General features: G+C 41.0%; 1 protein-coding gene across 1 annotated transcript in view; it reads right to left on the bottom strand.

Annotated features, from left to right (window-relative positions):
- Window positions 1-19,385, bottom strand: part of BRCA2 (BRCA2, DNA repair associated) — a 78,192-nt gene that overhangs the window by 6,422 nt on the left and 52,385 nt on the right. Inside the window, 6 exon segments of the mRNA XM_008064927.2 lie at window positions 12,433-12,571; window positions 12,670-12,833; window positions 13,085-13,283; window positions 15,612-15,733; window positions 17,743-17,887; window positions 17,992-18,147. Of these exon segments, the coding sequence (XP_008063118.1) occupies window positions 12,433-12,571; window positions 12,670-12,833; window positions 13,085-13,283; window positions 15,612-15,733; window positions 17,743-17,887; window positions 17,992-18,147 (925 nt within the window).

The raw sequence follows: 19,385 nt of genomic DNA on the forward strand, positions 1-19,385 counted from the left end.
TTAAACTCAAATAAGTCTACAGCGTAGGTAATAATTAGGCCAATGTTAACTTCCTGATTCTAACTGTATTATGGTCATGCAAGGTGTCAACATTAAGGAAACTGGTGGGAAATATTTGGAAACTCCGAATTGTTTTTTCAACTTTCCTGAAGGTCTGAAGTTTGTGCAAAATAAAAAGTTAGCCAGGCACGGTGGCTCATGCCTATAGTCCCAGCACTTTAGGAGACCAGCCTGGGCAACTTGGCGAGTCCTTGTCTCTACAATAAATAAAAAAATCAGCTGAGCATGGTAGCATGTGCCTGTAGTTCCACCTACTTGGAAGGCAGAGAGGGAAGGATCGCCTGAGTCCAGCAGGTTGAGGCTGTGGTGGACGTGAGTGTGACTGCACTGGCAGCCTGAGTGATAAGAGAGACTCCGACTCAAAAAAAAAAAAAAAGCCTCCAAAAAAGTTACAAATTCCAGTGGTAAAGATGGGTAGGGGCCACTGGATAAGCCAGGAGAGAACAGAGGTTAAGAAAGCTAGAGTTCCGCAAGGTACTGAGCACTGAATACTACTATTTATTGTTTCTGTTACCTGAGGATTACACATCTCTTGTAAGTAACAGGAGTGGAAAGAACTGTCATACTAAGATAACGATTTGCTTTTCGGGCTGCAAATGATGTTTTATCCTTTCATTTATTCCAATTTGCAGGTACATTTATTTAATGGATCTTAATTTTAGGCTGAATATTAAATACTGCTTTTAGAGAAATTTTAGGTTTCCCAAGCACATTCTAACTTTGGAATTTTCCTCGAATTATGTTCAAAACGTTCTCCCAAAGTCCCTTTTTAATATATCCTGTTTTTTCTCCAATTATAAAAGTAAATCATGTTTATTGAAAAAAATCTAGAATAATACAAAAAAATACACACAAAAAATAAACTTACAGAGTAGCTTCCTCATTTTGCTTTTTTCTAAGAAGAGGTTTCATATTTGGATGAAACTGCATTTAAAAAACGGAAGTCTTACTTATTTCTCTAATTATTATACATCTTGTACAAATGGTAACAATTAGAAGAATTTTTATCATAACACTTTTAGAATGTTAGCACTAAATCTTCACAAAAATAAAAGGATAAGAAGAAAATTATTCTGGAGCTTTGTAGTCTTGGCCTACTGAACTTGCATATTATTCTTTGAACCTCTTAAATTCCTTTTAGAAAATTTCATTGAAATGATAAAGCTCTCAGCAGTTTATAAAACCACATCCACAGATTCCACCCGGAGTGGATGCCATGGTGCAGGTACGGATCCCTTCAGGACTAAGGTGTGGGATCCTCCAGCTTCAGGGATGCTGGCTATTGACAGCTCACCTCGGAGCTCTTTCCTGGGCCTTTCCTGCCTACGGCTATGCCTGCTCCCTGGAGGATGGCAGCATGCAGTGCCTGTCCTCTTGTCTCAGGTTGGCATGATGCTGAAGGGCCATCCAGCTCCAGAAGTCCCCATGGGATTGGCTGAAACTGTTGCAAATGCACTGCAGTACAGCTTCTCCCTCTGCCCAGTCCCACCGGCTTCGCTTTCTCACAGATGCCGCTCCTGAGGGCATTTTCCAATCAATCTCCCACATGAAATCTGTAAGTCGATTTTCCAGGGAATCCAACCTGAGAACAGATCTCACTTAATTATTTTATATTACAATGTTTCTGCAATACTGCAACAAAGCATTAGATTAAAAATATAGAAATCTCTGTTTTAAGCCCAACTCTCAAAAGTTGGGTTTGCGTTTGTTTTGTCAGCATGAAGTAAAAGGAAGGATATATGAGCCTTAGAGCCTGAAAGCAAGGGTTCAAATCTGTTTACAGCATCGTGACCTTGGATAGGCTACTCAATCCCTCTGAGGTCTGGTTTCCTCATCTGTAAAGTAGGATGGCAACACAGCAGATCAAAGTGTGACTATGAAGACTGTATGAGATGCTATACAACTGAGGTTTTCAACAATTGTCCCCCCTTCACAGTGGAAAAAGAAATGACAACAGAATCCCCATCCTTGAAGAAATCACTGTATTACTGGGGTTGGAGGGAGAGGGGTGGAATTCAGAAATACAGAGATAGGACCGTGGACCATGTGACATGTGATGAAACAGCCAAACATACAAAATGCTTCAAAAGCTACAGGAAGAAAGCGTTAACCTAGACTGTAAGTTTCTGACTAGGGAGGTAACATTTGACCTGAATAAATAATGGGAAGAATTCATCAAGAAGGAGAGAACAAAAAGACTTTCTAAGCAAAGCAAAGAACATTGTAAAAGGTAGGACACATTAAATGTTATAGTGTGTCAGAAATATGAAACCTTAGCCGGACTCGGTGGCTCAGCCTGTAATCCCGCGCCTTTGGGAGGCTGAGGTGAGTGGATTGCCTGAGCCCGCGGGTTCGAGATCTGCCTGGGCAGTGAAACCTCATCTCTACAATAAATCAAAAAATCAGCTGGGCGTGGTAGTGCATGCCTGTAATTCCCGGCTACTTGGAAGGCTGAGGCGGAAGGATCACCGGAGCCCAGCAGGTCAAGGCTGCGGTGGCCAGGAGCGGCCACTGCACTTCAGTCTGGGCGACAGAGTGAGGCTCCAACTCAAAAATAAAAAAAAGAAACCTACAAATGAGGACTATCTGAATACCCTGATACCACAATTTAAAAACGAGTAAAGGCCGGGCTCGGTGGCTTAGCCTGTAATCCCACGCCTTTGGGAGGCTGAGGTGAGCAGATTGCCTGAGCCCGCAGGTTCGAGACCCGCCTGGACAGAGAGACCTCATCTCTACAATAAATCAAAAAATCAGCCGGACGTGGTAGCGCATGCCTGTAATTCCAGCTACTTGGAAGGCTGAGGCCGAAGGATCGCCGGAGCCCAGCAGGTCGAGGCTGCGGTGGCTGGGAGCGGCCACTGCACTCCAGTCTGGGTGACAGAGTGAGACGCCAACTCAAAAAAAATAAAAAAATAAAAACGAGTAAGGAAAGAAACAGAAGACTGTGAATGCAGCCAAGCACAGGAAGGCTTACAGTCTGATCCTCTCCCCCAGACGAGTAAAATGACCAACATTTTGATCATTCTATTATTCCTGAGCTTGGAAAACAGCAAACAGAATATTGATACTTTCTTTTTCTTTTGGAAAAAAATAATGAGAAAAAACTGCAGGAGAAAAAAAAACAGGTGACCTGTGTGGACTCGCAGAAGTTCTAGGGTGTTGTGAGTTGCACTGTGCCCCCTAAGATGTTGAAGTCCTAATGTCCAGGACCTATGGATGTGACTATATTTAGAAATACAGGTACTCCCTGACTTATGAAAGGGTTACATAAGTTGAAAGGATCGTTTAGTTAAAGATGCACCTGACTTACTGAACATCACATCTCAGCCTCACCTTCCTTAAACATGCTCAAAACGCTTACATTAGCCTACAGCTGGGCAAAATCATCTAACACAAGGCCTGTTTTACAATAAAGTGTTGTCTATCTCATGTAATTTACTGTGTACTGTACTGAAAGTGAAAACAAAATAGTTGTATGAGAACCTTGAAGTATGGTTTCCAAGAAATGGCATAAAGTTTCTGCACGATCACAAAGTAGAACAATTGTAACTCAAACCATTATTGAGACTAGGACCATCTGCAAGGTCTTTGCAGATATGATCACAGTAAGATGAGGTCATATGCGTGGGCCCTACTCCAGTATGACTGGTGTCCTTACACAAAGGGGGATTTAGACACAGCATGCAAGCTGGGAGGATGCCATGTGAAGATGAAGACAAAAGTGGGGGTGATGCATCCACAAGCCAAAGAATGCCAAGAAATGCCAGCAAATCCCCAGAAGCTAAGGGAGAGGGAGAGGCATTGAGCAGATTCTCTCTCACAGCCTCAGAAGGAGCTAACCTTGCCAACACCTTGAACCCCCGGCCCCCAGAACTGAGAGAGAATACATTTCTCTTGCTTGAAGCCCCAGGTTATGGTTCTTTGTAAAGCAGTCTAGAAAATTAAGGCACAGGATTACTCACTGAACTGGGGAAATGATCTAGAACCAGAGATCTCTCTTGGGGATACAGACTGTGTAACTGATAGAAACTCAAACACCCAGTCTTCCCACTACTAAGAGAGGGAAAAACCAAGTGGCCTTGGACAAGCAGAAATGCCGGGTCCTGGCGGGCCTCCTCCCTCTTTCTCCTCCCACACATCTTGCCTCATCGCCACTCGCTGCCTTGGCAACTAAGCTGTGTCAGTCCTCACAAGAGGCCCAGGCCCTGACGTCCTGTGTTCCCTGGACTCGGCCTCCAGAAGGCTTTGTACAAGGCGTTTTTTAACACCATGCCCTGCCTCTCCTTGTCTCCTGGAATCCTTTCACCGGGCCCCATGGAACTCCGTACAACTTCCACTGCCCTCAATGTTGACTGCAGCTGCTCACTTGACCCTCTTGTTCTTCCCAGAACCGGCTCTTGTCCGTTGGTGCAGCTGCCCCTGTAGACCTCAGGCCGCAGGAGGCCGAGATGGGGTGGGTGTCTTCCTAACCCTGCTGCTGCTCCTCCTGCCCTAAAAACACTTGGCTTTAAATCCCAGGCTCTGAGACTCTATCACCCACTACAGGCATCTACTGAGCCCTGGCTCGCTCTCTCCCTCTCACTCCTTGAAGATCTAAACTCCTAACTGTTCACTCTGCCACTTCGTCATCTGAGGAAGTGGCAGAGTGAATGCACTTGGTAAATACATTAAGATTGCCAGGGCCTGCTGGAAGTTAATATCCATGAAGGTAAAATGTGTGTTTTGTGGTTGTGTGGCATTTATCCAACCATGTTCAGCTCCAATGGTGTGGGCATGAAGTAGTTCGAAATAGGAATTTTTACTTTTATTTTTTTTTAGTTGGAGTCTCATTCCGTCGCCCAGGCTGGAGTGAAGTGCCATGCTCACGGCCACCCCAGTGTTGATCTGCTGGGCTAAGGTGATCCTTCCTCCTCTGCCTTCCAAGTAGCTGGAACCACAGGCATGAGTTACCACACTCAGCTAATTTTTTAAAATTTTATTGTAGAGATGAGGTCCCGCCAAGTTGCCCAGGCTGTTCTCAAACCTGTGGGTTCAGGCAATCCCCTCACCTTGGCCTCCCAAAGTGCTGGGATTACAGGCTTGAGCCACTACACTGAAAGTGGAATTTAACCAGTCTAGCTGGATGAATACTACAAAGCAAGAAGGGCAAAGAATTTGGCGGTGTATGTAAAGAAAAGATTTTAGTAAATGACCTTGTGCTGTAAGCATGATGCAGAGCAAGGAAAAGACATTAAAAGGGAACGTTGATCAGTGAACAGGAGAAAAATGAAAATGTGCTGTAGGTCCTGGTGGGGCTGAAGGATTGCTAGAGTTAGGGTTTTAGAGGAAGTGAGCGGGAAGGATCAAAGGTGGTGGCTGGAGAATGAGGTGTTTGGGATTCTGACGGAAATGAAGTTACTGGAAGTGGCCAAGTCTTGGTTGTGTCCATTGGGGTGAGTTACTGATGGAAAATGGAGGACGTGACCACGCAGGGAGACGAAAACAAGGAACCTGGGAGCCCAGCATGTAGTATTACCTATGAGAATATTGAAGTCACCAAGAAACATGGCCTTAGTGATGACAGAGTGACAGTTAGGAGTTTAGATCTTCAAGGAGTGAGAGGGAGAGAGCGAGCCAGGGCTCAGTAGATGCCTGTAGTGGGTGATAGAGTCTGAGAGCCTGGGATTTAAAGCCAAGTGTTTTTAGGGCAGGAGGAGCAGCAGCAGGGTTAGGAAGACACCCACCCCATCTCGGCCTCCTGCGGCCTGAGGTCTGCAGGGGCAGCTGCACCAACGGACAAGAGCCGGTTCTGGGAAGAACAAGAGGGTCAAGTGAGCAGCTGCAGTCAACGTTGAGGGCAGTGGAAGTTGTACGGAGTTCCATGGGGCCCAGTGAAAGGATTCCAGGAGACAAGGAGAGGCAGGGCATGGTGAGGAAACAGAAGCAGTCAGAAGACGTCGGCCATGTTTCCACTTCTACATCAATTCTTCCACTGTGTCTGTGCCTACAGCTTTAGCCTTTTTCCCTCTGAGACTTTGGAGGAACTGCCTCTGCTGCAAGCTAAGGCCAGTCTCACCACAAAGCTACTGGACGCCAGCCCCCCATGGCAACCGAGACCAGTGCTCCACAACTGGGCCTCTTTGCTTCCGTCTTTAATTTTGACCCCTCTTTACTCATCCTCCTCCTCAGTATGCTATTAGCACTCTCACTGAATAAAAAACATTCTCTGGATCCCAATTCCCGTTCTGGCTACTGCTTCATTCTCTTCTTCCTGAAAGCACAACATCCTTGAAATGCCTGCATTTGCTGTCTACATTCCTCTCCCTACGTTTTTAGCTCCACTTCAGTCGTTCACTTGTACCACTCCCCTGAAAGGATGCTAAAGCCAATGATCAATTCTTAGTCCTCACCTCACTATCAATGCTATCAAGTAGTATTCGGCAGACTTAATCACTCTCACCACTTGGCAATTTTTTTTTTCTTTTGCCTCTCAGCATACCTCACTCTCATCAGTATTCCTCCCACCTCTGTCCACTCCCGCTTTTACTGGTTCCTTTATGTCCATCCTGCTTCTAAGCATCAACGTGCTTGAATTGGGCCTTGGGTCTCTGCTCTATCTCTCCCACACCTGTTGACATCACCCAGTCTCATGGCTTTAAATGTCATCGGTATGTTGATGGTTTCCAAATTTATTTATTTTTTGTTTTTTTGAGTTGGAGTCTCACTCTGTCGCCCAGACTGTAGTGCAGTGGCCGCTCCCGGCCACCGCAGCCTCAACCTGCTGGGCTCCGGCGATCCTTCCGCCTCAGCCTTCCAAGTAGCTGGAACTACAGGTGTGCGCTACCATGCTCAGCTCATTTTTTGATTTATTGTAGAGATGAGGTCTCGCCAAGTTGCCCAGATGGGTCACGAACATGCGGGCTCAGGCAATCCGCTCACCTCAGCCTCCCAAACCGTGGGATTACAGGCTGAGCCACTGAGCACGGCTGGTTTCCAAATTTATATATATTTGGGCCAGACCATTCCCCCGTGTAACCAACTTTCAAGTGTACTTCTCTACTTAGATGCCTAGTAAGAATCTAAAACTTAACTGTCTAAAACCGAGCTCCCGACCTTCCCTACATACCTGCTTTTCTTGCGGTCTTCCTCTCCAAGTAGCAACCCCATTTTTCCTGATGCTCAAACCATCCTACACTGTCCTTCTGCCTTCAAAATGCAATCAGAATTTGACTGCTTCTTACTACTTCCATTGCTTTAGTTGGTTCATCATCTCTAATTTCCTGCAACAGCTTTCAAATAGCCTCCCTGTTTGTATCTTTATGCCCCCATGCCCTATTCTCAACACAACAGCCTGAGTGATCCTGTGAAAACCTGTCAGACTGTGACTGTGCCCCTCCTCTCCTTGAAAGTTTCCTGTGACTTCCTGTCATTCTCACAGTACAAGCTACAGTCCTCACAGGGACCCTCACATGACCTGGTCCAATACTGCCTCTTTCACCGGATGTTACTACCTTCTCTCTGGTCTCTGCCCAGGCTGAAAGGCACACCGGGCATGAAGCTGCTGCACTGTGGCCTTTGTAATTGCCCGGAATGTTCTCTTCCAGATGTCCACATGCCTCACTCAAATGACTAAACTGACAGCTTTTCAGTGAGGTCTTTCCTCATCATCTCAATCTAAAATTATATCTCTCAGCCGACTCGGTGGCTCAGCCTGTAATCTCGCGCCTTTGGGAAGCTGAGGTGAGTGGATTGCCTGAGCCCGTGGGTTCGAGACTCGCCTGGGCAACTTGGCGAGACCTCATCTCTACATAAATCAAAAATTAGCCGGGTGTGGTAGCATGCGCCTGTAGTTCCAGCTACCTGGAAGGTTGAGGCGGAAGGATCGCCAGAGCCCAGCAAGTCGAGGCTGCGGTGGCCGGGAGTGGCCACTGCACTCCAGTCTGGGCGACAGAGTGAGACTCCAACTCTAAATAAATAAATAAATAAATAAAATTATATCTCTCTCTTCCTCAACATTATGCTTCTTCTCTACTTAATTTTTCTTTAGTACTCACTAAAAAACCAGTGTGTATGTATACACACACATATATATGTTATTTATTTTGTGATCTCCCTCCGCTACCATACATAAACTCTGTGAGGTCAGGAATTCTTGTCAGTTTTGTTCACTGACATGCACTCAGCACTTACAACAGTCATTCAAAAAATATTGACTAAATGAATAAATGCTACCTACCCTCTATAATAACAATAAAATGTGTAAAGAGAATTACCCAAGTATGACAAGATGAAATAAAATGGTATGACCACAAAGTGTCATATTAACCGTAAAAGAAAAAAGCACAAAAACACAATTAACCAGACAAAACACATTTCTTAAAAAAGGAGAAAAGAGTACAACAAAATACAAAGAGCAAAACCTATAAGAAAACAAAACACAGATGTAAAAACAAAAACCACATGACTATATAATTAGATGTAGAAAAAGCTACTGATAAAATTCAGCACTCTTTCTTGATAAAAACCCTGGAACATACCTCAAAATAGTAAAAGCCATCTATGAGAAACCCATAGTCAGCATACTCCTAAACAAACAAATACTGGAACAATTTCCACTGAAAACCGAAACAAGACAAGGATGCCCACTCTTGTCCCTCCTGTTCAACATAGTTTTTGAAGTCCTGGCTAGAGCAGAGAAGAGAAGGCGATCAGGGGTATCCAGATAGGAAAAGAGGATGTCAAGTTATCTCTCTTTGCAGATAACATGATTGTATACCTTGAAAACCCAAGAGAATCTGCCAAAAACCTCCTGGCACTGATAAAGGACTTTGGCAAAGTCTCGGGGTATAAAATAAATGCACAAAAGATAATTGCATTTCTGTACACCAAAAATAAACAAACAGAAACCCAAATAAAAAGCACAATTCCATTTACAATAGCCACACACACAAAAATGAAACACCTTGGCATCTTCCTAACCAGAGATGTAAAAGAGCTTTACAATGAAAACTCAAAACACTGCTCAAACAAATCAAAGATGACACAAACAAGTGGAAAAATATTCCATGTTCATGGATTGGAAGAACCAACATTGTTAAGATGTCCATTTTACCTAAGGCAATCTACAGATTTAATGCAATACCATCAAATTACCAGCAACATTCTTCTCAGACCTAGAAAAAACAATTCAGAAATTCATATGGATACATAAATGACCAAGAATAGCCAAAACAATCCTCACCAAAAAAAACAAAGCAGGAGGTATCACACTACCAGATGTTAAACTTTACTATAAAGCTACAACAATCAAAACAGCCTGGTATTGGTACAAGAACAGGCATACAGACCAATGAAATAGAATTGAGATTCCAGAAGCGAAACCTCAATTTCTCAACCAACTCATCTTCAACAAAGCCTCCACCACCCACTACTGGGGAGAGGAGAACCTATTCAGTAAATGGTGCTGGGGAACTCGCTGATCACATGCAGAAGATGTTTGAAACAGGATCCCTACCTATCCCCATACATAAAAATTAACTCTAAATGGATCACAGACCTAAATGTAAAAGCTCAAACTCTAAGAACCTTAGAAAATGCAGGAGACACTCTTATGGAAGTTGGAACTGGCAACCGATTCCTGATCAAAACCCAAAGTGCCCAGGCCATAAGAGATAAGATAGACAAGTGGGACCTCATTAAACTGACAAACTTCTGCAAAGCAAAAGAAACCATCAAGAGAGCAGGGAGACAGCCCACAGACTGGGAAAAAATATCTGCCAACTCCATGTCTGACTAAGGCCTAACATCAAGGATCTATAAGGAACTCAAACATGCTGAAAAGAAAAAAACAAACAGCCCCATTACAAAGTGGGCTACAGATATGAATAGATACTTCTCAAATGAAGACATACAAGGAACCAACAGATACATGAAAAAATGTTCAGCTTCGAGGAGATGCAGATTAAAACTACACTGAGATTCTACCTAACTCCAGTAAGAATGGCCATCACCAATAATTCAAAAAATAACAGATGCTGGAAAGGATGTGGTGAAAAGCGAGCACTTCTACACTGTTGGTGGGAGTGTAAACTAGTACAGTCTCTGTGGAAATCAGTGTGACAAGTCCTAAAACTCCTAAAAATTGAACTTCCATATGATCCAGCAATCCCCCTACTGGGAATATACCCAGAGGAACTCAGGTCACTCTATAAAAAAGAAAACTGCACATGTATGTTTATCGCAGCATTGTTCAAAATAGCAAGAACATGGAACCAACTGTGCTGTCCATCAAAAGAGGACTGGATAAAAAAAATGTGGTACATATATACAATGGAATATTACACAGCCATAAAGAAGAACAAAATCATGAACTTCGCAGCAATGTGGATGGAATTAGAACTTATCATACTGAGTGATCTCTCACAGAAACAAAGAGATGAGTATCACATGTTCTCACTCATAAGTGGACCTTGGACAACAACCACATTACTGTAGGAAAGGGATTGAAAGTAGTGGGAAACTGGGGGGAAGGGAGAATGGGGTGGGGGCAGGGAGCTGGGATTGACAGTAGTCGATACCCACCTGGGGAAGGGGGGCATACCTCATCAATAAGGGTACCTGCACAATGAACATTTATATACCTAACCCTGAATTGTACTCCACAATTTCACAATAAAAATTTAAAGAGTCAAAAAAAGAAAACAAAACTCAATAAACAGAAGAAAATTCCTGAATTCTTAACAACTGATTTATGCTACTGAATTTAGCAAGGACATATATTCAATAAAATACAAGCTTGACTGTGAGATGATAAACAGCCCTGTAAGATGAAAAGGAGATTGCAGGACCAAATAAACAAACTGAGGATGCCACTAAATCACGATGGGACAGATACATGCATTAGAATAATAGCAAGGAATAACACATATTGCAGAAAATAAAATTAAGGACATAACACTGGATACCATCATGGTGAATAGAGATGGAAAAGACAACAAAATATAAGCAGTCAGAGAAGAGATAAAAACAAAAATAGTCTAACATAAGGCTCACTGGTATTCCTTAAGTAGGAATCACAATATATGGACCAGCAGATACACTCAAAGATATCATAAAGCAAGTACCACATCTGTAGGTTACAAGGATACCCGTGTTCTAAGAGAACTATATACAGAATGCTTATACTAAGATATAGCTTAGCTTTTGGATCTCAAACATAAATTATTTTCAAGGATCCAGACATAAAAAATTATCTAAATGAGGGGGAAAAACCAGGCCAGTCTCAGACTGTCCAATACAAAAGAGTAATTTCTGAAAAGTTCTGAGGCAAAGGAAAAGGCGTGACCCCATAATAGACTAGTAAGACACAGTCTTAGAACTACAGCAGCAGGTACACATTTCACATATGTGAGGGCCTCATGGAATATGGCATACTTGAAAAAAGGCCAATGAACTTCAACCAAAGAACTGAGGAAGGGACAAACCACAACAGGGCAATTGGTAACAAGAAATCCACCAAATATCCGAGATCCTGTACCATACCACACACTATCTGAAGAGCTAAGGATACAACAATAACAAAGGTCCTGCCCTTATAGAGCTTATATTCTGGAAGAGGTAGAAAAAAACAGATAAATATAGATTGCCAGGTGCTGAGGAATGCCACGGAGAAAAATTAAGCAGACTAAAGGGGAGAACTGCTGGGCTGGGAGCAAACAGGGACTGTTCTTTCACAAAAGAGGGTCAGGGAAACGCCTCTTATGTGGTTTCATTTGGCAAGAGACCTGAAGGGCCAAGAGACAGTGGTCTGGGGAAAGTGTTTCTGGGAGAGGAAGCAGTGAGAGCACTGGCTCTGAGATAGCAAGGAAGGTGTCACTATAGCTGAGGCGGATCGGGGACAGAGTGCCAGGAGAGGAGGCTGAGGTGCCCGGCACACAACAGCCATGACGGAAGGCTCTGTGCTTTAAGTAGCAATCCAAGCTGGGCCTGATGTTCGTGTAATACCTACACAAACAAGAGAGGATGGCTTGGAAAAGGGTGCAGAGAGAGGAACGCGCAAAGTAGTATTTAGGAATAAAGTAGGCTGAATTTGGCTAAGATGCTAGGGAGTAGTAAAGCTGAAGATGTTGAAGGTCTGAATGTTCAACTAACTGCAGAGGTAAACTATAATTATTTGTCTAATAATTACTAATATGCTACAAAAACTTTTTAAAAGCAATCTGAAATAATGCTTGCTTTTTGTTAAGAATGAGTTAGTCAAAAGATGCTTTCAAATCACTAATTAGCAATTTGCCACCTGGCAGCTCCAACTACCCATAAGGAAGACACATTTTAAAAGACAATGTTTTCCAAAAGATTCAACAAAAAGCCACAATGAAATACACTGTGCATCACCTGTTTTTTTCACAATGGAAACAACAAATCCTATCAGGTCCACCTCAGAACAAGGCGGCTGAAAGTCTGGATCTAATAATCTGCTGAAGTGAAGGGGCTCCCTTGGCTGATAAACATGGAATAAGAGTTCATCTGAAGCCTACAGAAAACAAAGCAAAACAAACATTCAGTATATGGAGTTTCTGTAAACTAACATGTGTTTATCAGAATTGAAAAATTACAACGAAAGGTTTATACCGGTAGTTGTTGATACTGAGTTTTTTTTGTTGCTGCTAACTGTATGCCAGCTCTTTCAGATTTACTTTTAGATTTTGATGTTGTAAGATGATAGATTCTGTATCTCTTTCCCTCTGTTAACAGGGAATACAAATCTGATGATGGACGCCAGACACTCAATATTACTGTTTAAAGAAAGATGAAAAAGAGACAATGTGAAGAACTGTAGAATCATTAAAATTCTTGTTTAAAAAATAAATACAGATAACAATAAAGATCTAAGGATTATTTAATCACTTTGTGGATGCTGATAGCCCATTTGATCCTCTGATATAACTAATTCTATATTCATATCGCATTTGCAATCACTTTATTAATAAGATGATTTTTTTAACTTAACAAAAGACCGAGAAAAACAAAACATTTGCATACTGACCTGAATCTTTTTCTCTGTTTGCATAGCTTGCAATACGCAACTTCCACACAGCTGTGACATCCCTTGATAAACTTCGTTCCCCCTGTTCAGCAGATTCCACAGCCTTCCTGAATTCCGACTGGATCTGTGCTTGTTTCTTATCATTCAACATTTGCCTATGATTATTCAAGGCTCTTAACTGTTCTTCACTGAAATAACCCTGTGACCGTTTAAGATATTGGAATAAAAAGCAAAACAAAACAAAAAAGTCTCATCTACTGTAACTAGATCATTTTAAATGGAAATAAAAACAACAAAATTGAGTTCATTTTAACAGTGTGGACTAATGTACTCTGCTTCTCACACAGTATTCTCAAATGCCTCCAACTGTTACTTGTGACAAATTCCCTCAAGGGCAAAAACAATCCCCTAATTATAAATGTACTCTAATAATCATCAACCATCTATATTATAAATGGCTAACACACAAATGCTCGCTGTATTTGAGAAATAGATCTATGTGTGGTAAATGTATTGATTAACGTAATCCTCACAACGATCCTATGAGATAGGTACTATTATTGTTCCCAAGTTATAGATGATAATGCTGAGGCACAAAGAGGATAACCAACTTGCATAGGTCAGACAGGCTGAAGGCCTAACAACTCTCATTCTTGGTCTCTGTCGAATAATTTCATTAATTCCTTGAAACAGTAGGTTTAAAGCAGACAAGTACTACAAGCACTGTTCTTTTTTAGAGACAGGGTCTCACTCTGTCCCCAGGCCAGAGTGCAGTGGTGCAATCGTAGCTCTGCAGCTTCGAACCCCTGGGCTCAAGTGAACACAAAAACTTTGATCTTTGTCTGTTCATCTCCCCCACTCACTTTAGCAAACACCTGCCAGTTCCTCTTAGGAGTCATTTCCAGGGTAACAAAAATAAATAAATGAATAAATAAACTAATACAATTAAATAGGAAATGAAATCTAGACATAGAACATACTTGACTGCTGCTGTCTGACATATCTTAATATCCTAATCTATGCTGAGAAGTGACACTATACCATCTCTGTATCTTGTAAAGGACTTCCTAAATATGCAGTGTTTACTTTAAACTTTTTTTTTTTTAACCTGGGATTTCAGAAGGTCTATGACATGAAATGTTGTCACTGAAAACAATTCTTAATAGGGCTATTTTAGAAATGGATTGTCACATTCCCCTCCAAGAATTACAGCAACAACTTTAAGTCAAATCTCATAGAATAATAGTCTCTTAAAGCCTTAGTAATAAACAACTCTTAGATTGTGCCTTGATAGAGAAGAGCTTGAGAGATAAGTTACTTGTCCAGTCATAGGGTGCCAGGGCAGGGCCAGGGCTAGAACAGAGTCCTCCAACTCCCATTCAGCCCCCTTAATTCCCCCTTATAATATCAATAAATTCTATAAAAGAAAAACAGACTAAAAAACATTTTGTTAAATTTTCTGTATGAAAGTAAAACTATTTTCATGATTCATAGAATGCACAAGCTTTAACAAATAAAATAATGTTATAAAAAATAGAGGCTAATAATTTTTCAGAAAGGCATAAGTACAGGCCTTAGTAGTCTCATTCTGAATAGAATTCTCTCCTATTCCCAAATGTCACAGTTTGGATTCTCCTTCTGAGAAATGAGGCCAGTCCTAAAGCCATGAGTTTACTTGCTTCAGGGCTTGTTATCCAGGCTTGAGTGCAGTGGCACGATCACTGCTCACTGCAGCCTTGATTCCCTGGGCTCAGGCAATCCTTCTGTCTCAGCCTGCTAAGTAAACCAGGAATACAAGTGTGCGCCACCACACCCAGCTAGTTTTTTTATTTTTAATTTTTGTAGTGATGAGGTCTTGCTCTGTTGCCCAGGCTGGTCTCAAACACCTAGTCTCAAGCAACCCTCCCACCTTAGCCTCCCCAAGTGTTACAATTACAGGCCTGAGCCACCATGCCTGGCAGGAAGTAGATCATCTTAATATATGAAATGCTGCTCTAAACACAGAAACTAACATTTATATGAAACTTTTCCACACATTATCTAATCTGATCCTAAAACAACATATGCCCAGTTTATAGCTATTTTATTCCTATTTGCTTAGCTAATAAATGATAGGATCATGGTTCTAAAAGCCTATGTGATTTGTAGCACAGTTAGTGCTTCTGAAAATTTTTCACCTGAGTTACCCTTAAAGTAGAAGATTATGAAATAAACTCTAGGTAGGACCTGAAAAAGAGCTAAGAGCATGGAAACTAAGCCACTGCTTTGAAGGTACTTGTTTTATCTTCAAAATAAACAACTTTCACCTCCATTTTAAACCACACTCGTTTAATATGTAAAACTCCTGGACCCGCCCAACCTCCATTTGGCATAAATTCAAAATGTACTTCACTGGTTTGGCACATCAAGGACTCCAGAAATGTACATATCTCCCTTTAGAAACACAGCGTTTCAACATACTGCTTCCTGCTATGGTCAGAGGGTTAATGGAGCTTCCTACCTCAAGGTTAACCACGCACTCTCTCACCTCAAGGTAACCTGGGTCTGGTGCATTCTTCACTGCTTCATAAAGCTCTGCACCATCTTGCAGAGCACGAACTTGCTGTCTTGTTAGTGCACGAGATGGTATATGTCGTTTTGTTGTGTTTTCTAGGAGAAAAAAAAGCATCACTAATTAGGCAAGCCACAAACTTAAAAACAAAACTAGGGAATCAAGCAAAAAACACCCAATGAAGGGACATTAAAAAAATAAGAAACCTCTTAGGATCTTTATTAGGGTAGAAAAAAAAGATAAACCATTTGTCTGCTAAAAGTTTTCTAGGAAAATTTGAAACTGGAACTGGTATATCCATGGTTAAAAAAAGTCACACAGTTTACTTAATTTCTAAATTAAGTACAGTCATAACTATTGCATTTTACTTTACTGTGCTTTGCAGGTTTTCTTTGCCCGTGTATTGAAGGTTTGTGGCAACTCTGTGTTGAGCAAGCCTACCCGTGGCATTTTTTCCTATAGCGTATGTTCACTTTGTGTCTCTGTGTCAATTTTTGGTAGTTCTTGCAACATTGCAGATTTCTTCATTATTATTACATCTGTTATGGTGATCTGTGATCAGTGATCTTTGATGTTACTATTGTAATTGTTGTGGGGTACCAGAAAGCAGGCCATGTAATATAGCAAACTTAAACAAATGTGTGTGTTCTGACTGTACCACCGAATGGCCGTCCCCTATTTCTCTCTGACTTCTTGGGCCTACCTACCTCCTGAGACACAACAATATTAAAATCAGGCCAATTAAGAACCCTACAGTGGCTTCTAAGTGTTCAAGTAAAAGGAAGAGATACATGCCTATCACTAAATTTTAATCAAAAGCTACAAATGGTTAAGCTTGGTGAGAAAGGCATATGGAAAGCCGAGATAGCCTGAAAGGTAGGCTCTTGCACTAAACAGTCAGCTAAGTTGTGAATGCAAAGGAAAAGTTCTCAAAGGAAATGAAAAATGCTACTCCAGTGAACACACGAATGATAAGAAAGTAAAAGAGCTTCATTGCTGATATGGAGAAAGTTTGAGTGGTCTGGACAGAAGATCAGATCAGTCACAGAATTCCTTTAAGCCAAACCCTAATCCAGAGCAGGGCCCTAACTCTTCAGTTCTATGAAGACTGAGAGAGGTGAGAAAGCAGCAGAATGAAAGTAGGATGCTAGCAGAGGGTAGTTCATGAGGCTTAAGGAAAGAGGCTGTCGCCATAACAAAAGCAGCAAGTGCTGACGTAGAAGTGGCAGTAAATTATCCAGAAGATCTAGCTAAGATCACTGATGAAGGTAGCTTCGTTAAACAACAGATTTTCAGTGTAAATGAAACAGCCTCTGTAGATGAAAGACAACTTTACTGCAGTGGTCTGAAACCAAACCTCTGAGATCTGCCTGTAAATGATTTCAAGATTCACTTATTTATAAAAATTGTATGAGCCAGTGATAATTTCAAGCAAATAAAATATTAGGAGTCTAGTATCTTTCTGCAGATTTATATAAAACATGAATTTAAATAATATAAAAATCACAAGGAAATGCAGAAAAACAAAAAGGCTAGAAAAAGTACAATTTATGGCCTTTAAAAACACTACGATTTTTATTATTAAAATTGATGCCACAGGGCTAAAAAGTCCTAGTTCCAAGTATATTAACACATTAAACTAATAGCCACAATGACAAAAATACAAGTAATATAATGTAGGTAAGGATATTGAGGTTTAAAAAGTGGCAAATAGTTAGGGGAAAATAATCTGACAGTTTTCTCCCTTGTTGCTCTTCTTTTGCTAATACCAAAAAGACAAGATACTCCAGATACTTGAGCACTGAAGCTTAAGAGGGAGTTTAGTTAAGCCTTCCAGAAAGTGCTGTAAGTAAGTTTGTTTTATTGTCTACAATTACAAGTATCTAAAAAGCTCAGTGTATTGAATCAAAATGTGATAATATGGAGTTAGTTTACTGCTTATCTGTATAGCAGTGTAAAATGTTTAAAAAATCAGAAAAAAATTCAGATCCAGAAAAATAATCTAATTATTACTCAAAGACAATTCACTCAATTACAAAGGTTAAACGTAGAGGAAGCCTCTGAAACTTTGTTCTCATATAAAAAATAAAAATTGCAACATATTTACCTTCATGCTCTTCCAATTCAGCTTGAACTTTAGTGAACAAGGCTTCCAGCCTCTTTTGCTGGGCCTCTGCATATTTTGCTGCTTCCTTTTCTTCTTCTCTTTGATTGCGAAATAAGTATAACCCAGACGAAGTCTTCTCCATCCACTGCAATACAAAAAAAAGTCATGGTAAGAGAGGGGACATTCAAATTAACTGTCTCAAAAGAAAGAAATACACACAGTAAGCAAGTAGGAAAGAAGGCATCATACCTGCATAGGGTATGTTCTTAGAATAATCACATCAGTGCAGCCAACATTTCCTCCATCACTGAAAAGTGATGACAAGGGCAGAGGAAAAGGTCTAGGATCAGGAAAGAATCCGAGTTTGGTATACCAGCAAGCAGGCCGAGTACTGTTAGCAGAAATCTGGACCGATTAATGAACAAATTAATTAATAAGTTAAATATACATTCAATTTTATTACCAATTTCATAAGTGTTTTCATTCCTTTAGGGCTGTTTTTAAAATATTCACTTTCAGAAGTCTTATGAAAATTAGTAAGAAAGTGAATAAGCAGAAAAATTGTATAAAAGTAAAAATATTTTCAAAATATAGTGCTTCTCAAAAGTACTGTTCATACTGCTATAAGGTCTAAATTCTATATAAATACTTATATTAGAAAACAGATAAAAGAGATTTTCACTTAAATACGATGGATGAAAATATACTTATTTACCTAGGCGCCCTCAAAAAACCTACAAGGACAAAGAGAACTAGAGAGAACAGGAGATATCAACAACATTTTTGGAAGTTCCAAAATTACTGGACAAGTAAATGACAAAACAGCCTTAGAATGATTATGACAAATACAAATAGCAAACACTCTACAGCACTTATTATTGGCCTGGCATGGTGTTAAGTGCTTTACATACATCAACATTTAGATATTTTTTTATCATAAAACTTAAGTATATGGAAAATTATACAACCAGCCCAAAGTTACTCAGCCACCAAACTTGTTGTAAGAAGTCAATATAAAACAAAACAACGGAAGGAAAACACTTTGAAATTGGAGGCAACAGGTACCTTTAAAGGCAGGACGTAAGGAGGGGCTGAAAACAGAAAGAAATGGTTGAAATTCTGTACAAAGATAATTTTATATAAAGGAATTTATACCACATTTCCTCTCCTATCCCAAGGAGCCAAGTGGCTGTCTTTCCTTCATACTAGAAAAAAAAAGGAAAAAAAGCATTTACTTTCTGGAGAGGGTGCGCCATACATCTCCTGGACTCTGGAAAACCAGGCAAAGGCAACTAGGGTGGGGATGAGGTGCTTATTTAAAAACAAAACAGGCCGGACTCGGTGCTCAGCCTGTAGTGGCAGCACTCTGGGAGGTCAAGGCGAGTGGATTGCCTGAGCCTGCGGGCTAGAAGACCAGCCCAGGCAACTTGGCAACCTCGTCTCTACAATAAATAAAAAACTAGTCAAGTGTGGTAGTGCGTGACTGTAGTTCCAGCTACTTGGAAGGCTGAGGCGGAAGGATCACCGGAGCCCAGCAGGTTGATGCTGGTGTGGCTGTGAGTGTGGCACTGCACTCCAGCCTGGGTGGAAATTCTTATGTTAAACATGAGTCTCCTATTAGTTTCTTTTCTTCTGTTTTTTTT

The sequence above is a fragment of the Carlito syrichta genome, unplaced genomic scaffold, assembly GCF_000164805.1.
Source record: "Carlito syrichta isolate Samal-C Ts95f unplaced genomic scaffold, Tarsius_syrichta-2.0.1 Scaffold308104, whole genome shotgun sequence".
NCBI classification, from domain to species: Eukaryota; Metazoa; Chordata; class Mammalia; order Primates; family Tarsiidae; genus Carlito; species Carlito syrichta.